This window comes from Sceloporus occidentalis, unplaced genomic scaffold, assembly GCF_023333645.1.
Source record: "Sceloporus occidentalis isolate IW3139 unplaced genomic scaffold, rSceOcc1.0.p SCAF_259, whole genome shotgun sequence".
Lineage (NCBI taxonomy): Eukaryota > Metazoa > Chordata > Lepidosauria > Squamata > Phrynosomatidae > Sceloporus > Sceloporus occidentalis.
This window is the reverse complement of record NW_028317239.1, coordinates 74,064-88,510: the sequence shown is the minus strand read 5'-3', so window position 1 is coordinate 88,510 and position 14,447 is coordinate 74,064. Positions and strand designations below refer to the sequence as shown.

The 14,447-nt window shown below is 44.1% G+C and overlaps 1 protein-coding gene across 2 annotated transcripts; it reads right to left on the bottom strand.

Annotated features, from left to right (window-relative positions):
- Positions 1-3,690: 3,690 nt before the first annotated feature.
- LOC149275882 (STAM-binding protein-like) lies at positions 3,691-9,347 on the bottom strand. Of its 2 annotated transcripts, none has more exons than XM_089504173.1 (9): positions 9,145-9,347; positions 7,302-7,377; positions 7,126-7,221; positions 6,703-7,043; positions 6,141-6,252; positions 5,343-5,480; positions 5,106-5,218; positions 4,307-4,406; positions 3,691-3,747 (listed from the first exon to the last, which is right to left on the bottom strand). In XM_089504173.1, exons 1-9 carry the CDS (start codon positions 9,345-9,347, stop codon positions 3,691-3,693), a joined length of 1,236 nt encoding a protein of 411 aa, XP_089360299.1. The 2 variants fall into 2 exon arrangements, with proteins under 2 accessions (XP_089360299.1, XP_089360298.1); XM_089504172.1 differs by having other exon boundaries at positions 6,141-6,265; positions 6,707-7,043.
- Positions 9,348-14,447: the final 5,100 nt, after the last annotated feature.

Sequence of the window (14,447 nt, the reverse complement as noted above, 5' to 3'; positions counted from 1 at the left end):
GTAGTGCGCCCTGTAGATGTAAAAAAACAATATAACAAAAACCTAGGCATTCAAGGTATTTCTGTAATCTTGAGATGCAGCTGAATACCTTTTGATGACTTTATCTGCAGTTGCATGTAATCTGTACAAACAAGCCAAAAAACAAAAACATGGAAGTTTGGTGGGAAAAAAAAAAAAATTACATGCTTCTAGTGAAATACCCTGGGTTGTCTTCTTTCCAAAAGCACGTACTTTTGGGGAGGTATTTCGAGGTGGTCAGCTGCTAAACAATCCCAAAAGAGACATTTTAGTTATAATGTATTATTCAAACTAAATCATTACATAAGTTATGGTGGGTAAAAGGTGATGGAAACCCTTCCACTTAAATTTAAGGAGTAGTAGATGTATTATTAAACAGCAGACAAGCCAGAAGGCTTGTTTTTCCCCTCAGAAATCTCATGGTGCTTCCACAACCACAAGGGATTTTGTGTAGGCGCATGCAAATAAGGTCAACAATCATCACCTTTGCCTTTATGTCCACTTTATACATGGATCCCTTGAACGTAATTGCCCGCTGTACAAGACAGCCTGTAGACAAAACTCATGGACAGCTGTTCCATCCCTCGTGAGACTCGTCAGCATGAGGTTGTGATACTGGCTTATTAGTTGAGGCTTGAGGTAGCTAAGAAATACCATTACATAAGTTATGGTGGGTAAAAGGTGATGGAAACCCTTCCACTTAAATTTAAGGGGTAGTAGAAGTATTATTAAACACTCATCTACAGACACCAGATAAGCCAGAAGGCTTGTTTTTCCCTCAGAAATCTCATGGTGCTTCCACAACCACAAGGGATTCTGGGTAGGCACATGCAAATAAGCTCAACAATTATCACCTTTGCCTCTGTATCCACTTGTTAACCTTATTTGCTTCTCGGCCTTTTGGCTAAGATCAAGTGTAGTCCCCCTTTGGACCGGGGGGATACACTGATCCTCTGGCCTTAGGGCTGGGAAAGCAATGGAGCCTGAGGTGCTGATTTGCCCCGGCAGAAATGCTGGAGTCACCGTGTGCGGTTTTGCACGCCACTGCACACGGTGAGCGCATGATCTCACTGGCGGTTTTCCTGCACTTCCTTTTCCCCTCGTACCATCAGGTCCTGGGGTTAAGATGATTTATTTTTCAACCTGGCAGGCCAGCAATGGCCTGCCCCTAAATTATTTTTCTTAATTTATATATCACTTCGTTTTCCACGAGTGCCAATTAATTTCCCCTTATTTGATTCATGGCTTTTGAATTCACGGCGAGGCCCGCACTGTGTTTTGGCACACGATTTTGTCACCGTTGTTTTTGGACACGGTTTTCTTTTTAGAGGCAGTGAAGCCTGGACTTTGCTGGAGGAGGATTGGGAGCCTTCTGGCCCCTTCCTCTCCTCAAAGAAGGCCAGCAAGGAGTCTCACCCTTCGGGGTGAGACTCAGGATCTGACCCTCCCACGGGGGGGGGGGTTGTCTGGGTTCCCCATGAGGGAACTCGGTATCGTAGTCTGGCTTCTGCTGCCCACGGCACAGTTGCAGCACCCAGGAGCACGCACCTCAGGCTCCAAAAAAAAAAAAAAAAAGCTGTCCATGAGTCGTGATCGGGCTATTGTACCTCTTCCCGAGTTTTGTCTAAAGTCTGTTTTGTACAGCGGGCAATTACTTTCAAGGGATCCATGTATAAAGTGGATATAGAGGCAAAGCTGATAATTGTTGAGCTTATTTGCATGCGCCTACCCAGAATCCCTTGTGGTTGTGGCAGCACAGATGAGATTTCTGAGGGAAAAACAAGCCTTCTGGCTTGTCTGGTGTCTGTAGATGAGTGTTTAATAACACTTCTACTACCCCTCAAACTAAATCCAAACATTTCATATCTTCCTTCTCTTTCCAACCCTCCATCTAAATAGTATCTAAAAAAGTAAATATTTATTGAAAATAAGAAGGGCAACAAGTTAGGGGAAAATTACAAAAAACTGATATATATTTTTTTCCCCAGAAAGTAAGAGTTAAGGCAACAAGTAGATAAAAAGCCACACAAAGCGAGCCATACAAAGTTGCACGTCACACACACACGTACGTACACACAATTAGACACTTCATCATTCCGTTACATTACAACACAACTAACGCAAAGGCAAAGCAGCGTTCAGTAACGATTTAAAACGTTTAATGTTACTTTAAACTTTACAGAATTTGTATATTTTTTATCAAACAATGAGATTTATACCGTATCTGGATTTTTTTTAATTAGTAAAGGATCAAATAAATTAACTTATGAACAAATTTGTCTACCAAATTATTTTACACTTGGACATACAGAAAAATACATCGGAAGTTTAGTATAACTTTTGGTTACAAATTACAATATAATTTACAGGTACGTTAAATAAGGGATAAGAAATGATCGTTTAAATTTCAGTTAACGTTCTAAATTAACAAAATGGAACTGAAAATAAAGTTGAAACAAAACGCTTTAAGGAAGAGAGGTGGTGGGGTGCTAAATCAGACTAAGGAATACTTTACGTTAGTCAATATATACATATATATATATATATATATATATATATATATATATATATTCTTTAAAAAGTGATGAATCGTAAAGGAAGGCTTCCTTTCACCAGCATATTAGCCTGTTTAGTGTCCCTACGGCACAGAAGGGGACCCCGCTGGGATCATTCTTTGACTCAGATGGCAGTTGTCTTAGGAACCCTATAAATGATCTCCGTTAGCCTGTAAGCTCATATAGAGAGTTTGATTATATGTTCCCGAGAGGTCTTTTGGTGGGGCAGGACCCTATATCTGTATTATTGCTTTCAATTGTTTTATAGGGATAAACGTTTCTTAAAGATATCGCCAACACTACTGCTTGCCTGATACAGGAGGCAGCCGCTTGGCTAAGCAACCAAGCAATGTTTCTTAGGAAAACACTAGTTGGGTTATAGGGAGAGAGGGATTAGTAAAGCAAACTTTGGACATGGCTGCCCCTTAAACACATTTTAAATGTGTCAGCAGCTCTTTTTTTCATCTTAACTGGGACAATTTCTTCTGCTTTATTGACGAATGTAAAGAATTAGGTGGCACAGCCCACGTTGTTTAATCTGTGAAAGCTGGCAAAGGGTAGATATCTGCATAATACTATAAACCCGTGTTTCCAATAATATGGTACACATAACACAGAAGGTTACATTATCCAGGTAATAAATATTTATAAATCTCCCTCTGAGATAAATATATTCTTTGAGTGCTCTTTTATCTTTACTTTAAGGTCTATGGCTGTTTTACAGCGAGTAGTGTGTGGAAGTAACATTGCTTTATTTTTTAAAGCACATGGAGAAATGAATGTTATCATGCAGCGGTCAGATCTCCTGGTGCAGACAACCAGAGAGGTAATCTTACGCTATGGGTTGCCAACAGTGCTGTGCTTCGGATTTAATGGCCATGAGCCAAGAATCCCGTGCACCCTGATGTTTGCTCCAGAGAAGTGTGTAATCTCACCTCCTTCCAGCATAAAACAACACTATTTATCTACACTGTTCGATGAACAAATCGTTGAGATCCTGCAAAGTCACTACCTATTTACAGTTCTTTGCAGTGATATTAATGGCAATCTGGAGAGTCACAGGGTCAGGAGAGGGGTCGACGGGTGCTGTCGGTGTAGCCGTGGGGGGGGGGGTGAATTATCGCAGGTCCATTACTGCAACGTCAAGCTCACAAACGGAAATGTGGCTGCTGGCCTGCATTGAGAAAAGGGAAAAATGAAAGTTAAAACAGAGAAGAAAACTAGTAAAGTTAATTTAAATAGACAAACAGGTATTTATATACATATATATAGATATAATGTATAATAATTTGTGTATTATTTATATACCCATTGTACAGCGCTACGGAATTTGATGGCGCTATATAAAACAATAAATAATAATAATAATTTAGCATGTGCATGTTAACATTATTGACTAAACTTGCAGTACTTGTTGGGCCGGTAATATTTCCTCTTCCGAATGCTGGATGTAAAATCCTTCAGCCCTGCGTCATGATAGTACAAGGAAGGAAAACAGGTGTTTTCTATCTTCACCTGTACATATGCCTGTTATTGGACACATGTAGATTAGGGGTGTCCAACAGCAGCTCTCAATGGCCACAGATACAATGTGTGCCAAGGCCAATAGAACATTGATCAGAACACTGAATTTACAATACGGTCTTGTGTTGATCGCAGAAAGTAGGGTTACACTCCTGCTGGTACACATGTAGAGCATTCTCTATGTTCAGTGGCATGCTTCAGACACTTACACAAAATAGAGGTGGGTCCTTGCAATGGGGGTGAAACCCGTTTTGTCGACATTCTCCAATATCTACCATGCCATGCTCTGTCAGTTGGAAGAATCCCGTTCTGCAAGAGTATAATCAAAATATGTGTTAATTACACTAAAACAGAGGTTAGGGCATTGTTGTTGGTTCTGTACAATCAATAGGATTCAAGCAGGGTTGGTATGGCTGTTCTTGTTACAAGCCTTTTGGATCTCAGTATAATCACATGGAGAAGTCAGATCAGTCCATATTATAACATGGATATAAGTCATGTAAATCTGCCCGACACAGGCATTCCCACTTAAAGGCAGTCAAGGTTTTTAGTCTATAAAGGTTATCTTATAATGTGTACAAAAGCCGTCAATGAAAATCAAAACACCAGCAGATTTAAATATCGCTACCAGGAATATATGCAATAGCAGAACGCAAATACCAAGGTGTCAGTTCACTAAAGGAAGGATAGGCAGGAGAGATGCGATTTAATCTCCATGGCTTCCCTATACATTGTTAAGAGACCACCCCAGAAAGCTTCTGCTTCTCACAGGTAAATCAGAGTTTTCTTCAGTCTTTGTACATGTAATTATGCATTACAGAGGGCCAACTTAGTCATTCTTGTTGGAGAAACCGGTCAGTGCTGACCCTTCATAATGAATGAAGCAAGAGATTTAAAACCAGAACTCTCTCGCCAACTCTCCCTTTGGTAAATGAACCAATAATCCGTGGCCCAAAATAAGAGTAAATCAGGTGACAAAAATGTTAGTGAGAAACTCGCGGTACGCACTCGTTGAATTTGGGAGAACAGACAATAGCAATGGACTCCGGGAGCATCATTTGGTAGGAGCAGTGGGTATGCAGGTCCACGCTGGACAGAAAGGCAGTCTGAGTGGGATGAGTCTGCAGAGAGGAGAGAGATGTTACGGAGACTCTGTCATATAGATCAAAACCTCACCTTATGTGTCTGGGTGTCAATACACAACACGTTAAACATAAATTCAGAAAACACTGAGTAATTACATACGTGTATCCAGCCTAGCGTGATCAACCCATGCTGATCCTGTATCAGGAAGAGCTCCTCCTCGTTCTCTGTGTTGCAGTAATCAGGCCCTCCGGACTGTTTTGGCACAATGACATGTGTGATAGTGAACTGATTTTGCATCTGCAAGGCAAGGGTTCAAATGACAGGTCTGTACAGCAAAGTGTGCAAAGATTGAATATAATGAATCTGCCTTCTTTAAAGAAATACTTTAAGGGTCACTGTGGAGTATGCATTATATATATATATATATATATATATATATATATATATATATATATATAGGCAAAAGAGGTTCGCGCAGATGGACGGGCACTCTGATCTAATGCAAAAATAAAGCATTATTATAGAGTTGGCTGCTATAACAGCTTCCACTGTTCTGGGAAGGTTTTCCACAAGATGTGTGGGGTGTTTCTGTGGGAATCTTTGCCCATTCATCTAGTAGAGCAGTTGTGGGGTCAGGCACTGATGTTGGTTGAGAAGGCCTGGCTCGCAATCTGCGTTCAAAAACATCCTAAAAGGCGTTCGGTGGGGTTAAGGAATTTTGTAAAAAAAAAAGTTTCCAGGCATACATATACATTATATACGCAATGCTGCAAAACATGCATATGCGCATATGCGCACCTGCGTATGTACGGACAGACAGCATTGCTAACCGAGGTCAGTGATTGCAGAAAGAATGCTTTCAAGTACCCGGGAGACAATCTATATGTTCCACTGTAACAAAGTTCTGGCCGTAGAAGCAGATCACACAGAACTCAGGAGGATCTGCTCTATTCCTACCAGTTTCCCGCACAGGATCCCGCAGGTCTCCACTCCTCTCTGCGTGTTACTTTCTGCCAGATGCAAGAACTTCCAGCACACATCCCGAGGAATCCTCACGTGGCGCAGCCCCCTAGTGGGCACATCTGGTAACACACAGTACAGCACAAATGATAGACATACATATCGTAAAATCTCGCACTTTAAGTTTACATAAATCAGACAACGTGCTCCCAAACTCTGACATTTTTTTTAAAGTAAAATGCAAACATAGAATTTAAGGGTGGATAAAACCCATTCGGCCCATCTAGTCTGTCCATTTTTCATGAGAAGCCAAACCTTAATGAGTCCTTGGTCTTGCCTTAGATTCAGGATAGCTTTATGCCCATCCCATGCATGATTATATCCCCTTACTATCTCACCCTATACCACTTCTGATGGCAGGCTGTTACCACTCATCCCCATTGGTAGCGTGGGGCCTATTATCCCACCCACCCCAGAGTGAGGTCCAAATCACATGACTTTCTGCTTTAATCCGTATCATTATTCCCGTAACCAAACTTCTGTTATTGACCCAATTCACTTACATCCCTCATTCTGGTCTATGGAAGATGGCTTCAGCGTTCTGTCTACAGCAGGTGGTTTGGGCAAGACAGCGTCAGTGGTGGGCAGAGGTGTAGGGATTGGGGGCTCGTTCACCCCTGCAATAAGAGGCCCTTCTGGATTGTTGGAGTTGTCCTGTGCAAACTGGTGCAGGACTCGTAGTCGCTCTGCTTCCAGTTCCTTCCTACGGATCATTTCCTCGAAGGCGTTGAGCTGTTCTTGCTCCTCTTGCTGTTTTTTCATGCGAGCCACCCGCTGTTTCTCAGTTTCCAGCTGTTGTTGTAAAGCCAAGCGGCGGGAATACTCCTCCTCCTCTATCCTCTATATAACAGTAAAAAAAATGATGAGATGGTCACTAACCTGTCCAATGCCAATTACCTGAACCCCTCACACCACAGCACACCTTTTTCTCTGTGTACTCAGCATACTCTTTGCTGTATTTCTTATGAAGTTCTTCCTTGAGCTGTTCTGCTTTGGGGAAGGCCACCTCCTTGAGTTTCTGTATAAAGAATACAGATATCAGCAAGGTCCACTCTCACCATGACCAACCTTTGCCACCACCCAGTCAAGCCTTCTCACCTTAAGCGTATCCTTTTTCTCTGGGACGATTGTGGTTTTGTATTCCCGATGTTTTGGAAGCTGTTCTAGAAATAGTCTGCGGAGAAACACAACGAGCTTAACGGTCTTGTAATGCGTAGCGGTTATATATAAAAGGAAGGCAGAGTTTGGTATCTGCATGGTAATGGTCTCCATATGAGCACCCAGTGCAACCTACCGGATAAAAAGTAGTATCTAGCAAACACCTAAACCCATACAATCTACTACTCATGGCATATGGGCAGTACATATAGATATACCTATACACATATACAGTCACTGAGGTTTATAGGGTTATAGCTATATCACACTGTAACCAATGCGGAGCATAACAAAAGTAATGTATAGAGAAGGATTCCCCCGTGATTTTATAAGCACTGTCACAGGGCCACATAGGCCATTAGCCTCCCAATTTGACCTAATCAAATTGTAAATAAATTTTTAAAAAGATATGGTTTAAAAATAATGCAGGAATTGCCGTTTTGGCGTATGGTATGGTTGTGGTATACATTGTGCTGCAAGCCACTACAAGGTAGCTTAAAGTGCAGTTTAAACAACTTCACACAGGGGCTTCAATTAAAGCTAAAAAGTGAACAATAACTATGAAAATGGGAGCGACAGCTGTTTTAAGAGTCAAACCATGACAGCCAACGGAAGTTTAGCTTATGCCCGGCTTCATGATTCACTCACCAGTCCCATTGACTATTTATTATATTATATTAATTTATTGCAAGAAGCAAACTACATGATCAGCAGTGAGCCGTATGCCATTCCCGTTTATGTGGCATGTGTCCCACTTGGCAACGGGTTAATTAGAGTGAATCGGACTCTTTACCAGCACTATTAATAATTGTTTTAATTTTTTTTACCTGCTCTGGAACTATTTATTACGCTAGGGGCATTCTGAGCACAAGCTTAATGGTTTCACAACCAATTTATTTTTTTTTTTATATATTTCTTTTTTTAAATGATGTTGAGCACCACTAAGGAACAGTAAATGAAAAATGCAAATGTGGTAGAGGAATGGCACACCCTGTAATGTGGATGGTATAATAGAACAGGCGTATAGCTCGGTCTGCTACCGCATTTCAGACCTGATAACTACCGAGCGAAGAACATTTGTTGTATATCTTGTAGGTGGAGCACTGTGTTGGCAGAGCTGATCTTACCGTTTAGATAGAATTGTCTTGACGGCTACATTTACCGGTATTGCCCTAAACAACCCTGTTATTTAATTGTGATTACAGCCCTTCTACAGCTTAACAGATAACTCCTTTCTGTTCCTCTGTCCTGTCCTGTGGAGAGGTCTGACTGATATGGTTCCAATACATCTTATTGTGACAGACAGTCAAACTCTATGGTTTTGTGGTTAGCAAGACCTCCAGCTCTCTATAATACGGGGGGGGGGGGGGGGAGCAGCATAGATTTTGACCAAAACGCACATAAAGCTTGCCAACAAATATTCAATAATCACTTGTTGTTGGTATATGTAGGGCTTACAACAGGAATTGTCAGGTGTTTGTATAAATAAAGTTTTACAAAAATAACAGGAAGTATAGAGCTCCAATTTGGTCCTATAGATAGCCTGCCCTGCATTTATAGTAAAATGTAAAGTAAAAACTAGGTAGATATGTAAATACGTCCCCATTGTCTGAAGGGATTTCCCAGGATCTAACAAATATAGCTCCCAAATATCAACAATGTTAACCCTATAATTCCCCAATCAGTCTGTTAGAGAGGCAACATTAACAAATTGAAAAAGAGACTTATACACAGCAGTACACAAATAAAGCGGTTATAGTTGGTTGTTAAGAGAAATGCTTACGTTATATACTTGTTGTATAAAATAAACGCGTGTTCTGCATTCCCCTCGCTCGCGTAGACGTTGGCCATCCGGATTATCTCCACGCCAGATCTGTAATAGCGCTTCAGGGGGATGTCGTCTTTAACCTCCACAGTCGTTCCCAATGCAACAAGAGCCCGGATCCTGTTCTCGGGGGGCAGGCTGGAATCATGGTGTTCCGGCATGGCGACGGCTGGAGGGGACAAAAACGGGGAAATCTACAGAATATACGCCTAAACAGACCGTACAAACACAGATCAAATAAAGTACATCTTTAGAGGGTCAGAGGCTTAGATGTAACATAAGGAAGCGAGGGTGGTGGATAAGTGGAACGGCCTCCCAACAGAAGTGGTAGAGGTTAACCCAGTAAGGGAATTTAAATATACACTGTGTAGGCATAGGGCTTTAAAGCAGGAAACCATGCGCAGACCAGACAGGCTGATCTACTGTCATATTCTGTTTCTAGAATATGAAAGGACCTTCTTGATAACTATATCCCTACATTTATTCTCACTGTAGCTTTTCTATATTTAATATATATTAAAAATGTGCACTTGGGTACATTTATATTAAAAAGTGCAAATCTGTCACAAAGTGCTATAAATGGGGGAAATAAGCAGTATCTTTTTTTGGTTCCCATAGTGATTGCTCTACATTTAGCACTTTATCCTAAAGACGATCTTGAAAAAACACACAGTCCACTTCCTCCTCTTATTCCTTCTTTAACAACTTTGTCTGCTTATGTTGTGCAATGTAGCCTCTCCTTCATCAACCAGATCCTTCCGATCACTGGGAATCACCGATCCTACCGATCATTTATAATCGCCGTAATCTCTACGGTTTCAACCCCTGCGTTCTGGGCGACCAAACTCGCCTGTCCGTGAGCTCACTTTAACCCCCTATTTTACCTGTTAATTCCTGGCACACGTATTACTCTCACTACAGTCTATATTTTGAACGGCCCACCAGCTATCCAAGCCAATTAATTACATTTTAATAAACATATGTGCCCCTCCACGCCTTCTCTTCCCCATCTCCCACCCAATCCTCGCCGTTCTGTCACTTACATTCAGTCTTCTGCTTTGCCTCGCATTTCTTCCGGGTCACGTGATCATGACATCACCGTTCAGGTCACGCGGTTTGAGTAACGCTTATAGTGAGTCGATACTTCGGCAGCCATCTTTGATTCTGGCAAGAGGAACCGCGGTTTCTATGGTTGAGAGGAACGCCATCTCTTGAGTATGGTTGCTTATCATTTAGTCATACGGTTATTTGCAGAAGGGCCATTTAGACTTTGTTGTTAATAATTAACTGATATGTAATGCATATTACGTAATAATATCATTTAAAAGTGTTCTGTCAATTTAGATTCAACAGTGACTGGCATCTGTACCAGTCTGTCCCAGAGTCCAAGTAATTATGTATTTTATTCACACAGCTTTATTTGTGTACTGCTGGGGGTGCCCAAAGATATGAGTCCCAATGGGACGATTAGCCCCTAAAAAAGTGGCCCAGGGGCTTCCACCACTTTGGACCTGTCCTGCATCACCCTCAATGACATGCCTGGTGCTAAAACTGGCCCATGTCTTTGAGCCAAGCCCCCCATGTGTTGCCAGGGGCACAGAGACAGTGTTTCTGGCCCTCGGAGTCTGTGTGCTGGGCAGAGAAGAGACATCAGCACAGACCTCCATCAGAGGCGTATCTACTGAAAATAGCGCCTATGGCAAGCACTGAAATTGCGCCCCTGTCCAAATAAAAACCCATTTACTAGCCCCTGCTGCCTAATATATATATATATATATATATATATATATATATATATATATATATATATATATATTAGTCCCTGCTGCCGATAGCGGGTATAGATCAACACGCAAACCCAGATCAATTGAAATTCACTTGTGATCTCAGCACTGAAGGTATATATCAAATAAACAGAATCAGACATACAAGTCCTGTATTTGCAGGTATACAATAATGATATATGAAACGTAGCATCGCAGGTATAGATCAACTGAATAAGACATATTAACCCTGTATTTGCAGGTACACATAAATAATGTATGGAAACATAGCATAGCAGATATGGATCTACAGAATAACACACAAACCCAGCTTTGCAGGTACAGATCAATTGGAATTCACATAACAACACGGCATTAAAGGTATATTTAAAACCCCCTAAATTACAGGCATAGATCACAGGTTGCACCGCAAAGCCAGCCCTGGCGTCCACACTGCCCACACAGAACCTGACCAGCACCCAGATAACACACATAAGATTTGCCATCTTTGTCCCCAAATAGCCCACCACAAGTCAACTTTGTCCCCAAACAGTCCGGCCAGTGCCATCTTTGTCCCATATACACCCTGCCTGTGCCATCTCGGTCCCCAAGGCTCAAACCTCCTGCTAGTGCCATCTTTGCCCTTCCACAATTATACATCTATGATACACACAAACACTTTTACAGTCACTCACTAATTCACACTTTCATTCAGAGAACTCATCCACACATTAACTCATGCACTCCCTCATTCACTCAATGCATCCACACATTAATTCATGCTCGCCCTCATTCAGACAACTCATCCACACATTAACTCATGCTCTCTCTCATTCACTCAATGCATCCACACATTAATGCACACTCTTTACTTATATCTACCCCCTCCCTCACCACTTTTTAACCCCCTCCCTCCCTCCCTCACCACTTTTTAACCCCCTCCCTCCCTCACCACTTTTTAACCCCCTCCCTCCCTCCCTCACCACTTTTTAACCCCCTCCCTCCCTCACCACTTTTTAACCCCCTCCCTCACCACTTTTTAACCCCCTCCCTCACCACTTTTTAACCCCCTCCCTCACCACTTTTTAACCCCCTCCCTCCCTCCCTCACCACTTTTTAACCCCCTCCCTCCCTCACCACTTTTTAACCCCCTCCCTCCCTCCCTCACCACTTTTTAACCCCCTCCCTCCCTCACCACTTTTTAACCCCCTCCCTCCCTCCCTCACCACTTTTTAACCCCCTCCCTCCCTCCCTCACCACTTTTTAACCCCCTCCCTCCCTCACCACTTTTTAACCCCCTCCCTCCCTCCCTCACCACTTTTTAACCCCCTCCCTCCCTCCCTCACCACTTTTTAACCCCCTCCCTCCCTCCCTCCCTCACCACTTTTTAACCCCCTCCCTCCCTCACCACTTTTTAACCCCCTCCCTCACCACTTTTTAACCCCCTCCCTCCCTCCCTCCCTCACCACTTTTTAACCCCCTCCCTCACCACTTTTTAACCCCCTCCCTCCCTCCCTCTCTCACCACTTTTTAACCCCCTCCCTCCCTCTCTCACCACTTTTTAACCCCCTCCCTCCCTCCCTCACCACTTTTTAACCCCCTCCCTCCCTCACCACTTTTTAAACCCCCCCCTCCCTCCCTCCCTCACCACTTTTTAACCCCCTCCCTCCCTACTTTTTAACCCCCTCCCTCCCTCACCACTTTTTAACCCCCTCCCTCCCTCCCCACTTTTTAACCCCCTCCCTCCCTCACCCCCTCCCTCACCCCCTCCCTCCCTCACCACTTTTTAACCCCCTCCCTCCCTCCCTCCCTCACCACTTTTTAACCCCCTCCCTCCCTCCCTCACCACTTTTTAACCCCCTCCCTCCCTCCCTCACCACTTTTTAACCCCCTCCCTCCCTCACAACTTTTTAACCCCCTCCCTCCCTCACCACGTTTTAACCCCCTCCCTCCCTCCCTCCCTCACCACGTTTTAACCCCCTCCCTCCCTCACCACTTTTTAACCCCCTCCCTCCCTCCCTCACCACTTTTTAACCCCCTCCCTCCCTCACCACTTTTTAACCCCCTCCCTCCCTCCCTCCCTCCCCACTTTTTAACCCCCTCCCTCCCTCCCTCCCTCCCCACTTTTTAACCCCCTCCCTCCCTCACCACTTTTTAACCCCCTCCCTCCCTCCCTCCTTCACCACTTTTTAACCCCCTCCCTCCCTCACCACTTTTTAACCCCCTCCCTCCCTCACCACTTTTTAACCCCCTCTCTCCCGCACCACTTTTTAACCCCCTCCCTCCCTCACCACTTTTTAACCCCCTCCCTCACCACTTTTTAACCCCCTCCCTCCCTTACCACTTTTTAACCCCCTCCCTCCCTCACCACTTTTTAACCCCCTCCCTTATCACTTTTTAACCCCCCTTATCACTTTTTAACCCCCCCTTATCACTTTTTAACCCCCCCTTATCACTTTTTAACCCCCCCCCTCACCTTGAAGTCCAGCGACGGGAGCACGATGTTGCTGTCTTCCTGCACCGCTCGCTGGTGCCCGCTGCTTCACTGCTGAGCGCCGTAATGTGACGTCATATTTCGGCGCCCAGCAGTGAAGCAGCGGGCACCAGCGAGCGGCTTTTAAACACTGATGCGGAGGAGATAGAGGGGCGCCTAGCAACCGCTCGGCGCCCCTCTATCTCCTCCGCATCAGTGTTTAAAAGCCGCTCGCTGGTGCCGGCATTTCATGCAGAGCGCCGCAATATGCCGGCATATTGCGGCGCTCTGCATGAAATGCCGGCACCGGGATGGGGGTAGAGGGCTCGTGGAGGAGAATGAGGGGCGCCGAGCGGTTGCTAGGCGCCCCTCTCTCTCCTCCGCATCAAAAAAAAAAAAATGCCGGTGAGCTGCATTTAAAAGCCGCTTACCGGCGCCCCCCTTGGGATGGCGCCCATGGCACGTGCCATGGCTGCCATACCCTATATACGCCTCTGACCTCCATGTACCACACTGGCCCACCAGAGACCATTCACCCATAATACGGACCCTCTGCTTTTTTATACATCTGGAATACCCAGTTTGAGCTCTACGCATGTAAAGAAGCCAATAATCCCAACGCAATATTGTGACTTTTAGGGCAGCGGATACTGCATTCTGAGCTCATGCAAAAGTCAGATGGATGGGTCTGGGTCTCAAAGCGTCTGCCCGTCTTAGAGGCACACTTGAGACACATACTTCCTAAAAGTCCCAGTTTCTGCCAGGACAGTCCTGATTTTTGGGCACTGTCTCGGTGTCCCAGCTACCTATCCCTCTGCCCTACTTTTGCAGGCAATGAGGAGCATGGGCTGGTTGGAGAAAGTCTAAGATCTCCTATAACCGGCCCAGGGACGTGAAAAAATATGGAAATCTGTACCGTTGCGACCCTGTATGAACTCCTCACAGTGTTGGGTGGCTAATCAAGTAAGGTGTGTGACCATGTCTCACAGCCACTTTTTTTTCCATTTGCAAGGAGAGGGCAATAT

Bases quoted from the DNA above. Each gene is read 5' to 3' on its own strand.
- LOC149275882 (XM_089504172.1), bottom strand. From the start codon at position 9,347: ATGCCGGAACACCATGATTCCAGCCTGCCCCCCGAGAACAGGATCCGG. The intron at 7,044-7,125 runs GTGTGCTGTGGT...ACTGTTATATAG, and splicing joins CTGAGTACACAGAGAAAAAG to AGGATAGAGGAGGAGGAGTA. The intron at 4,407-5,105 runs GTGCGTACCGCG...ATACTCTTGCAG, and splicing joins TGTTCTCCCAAATTCAACGA to AACGGGATTCTTCCAACTGA.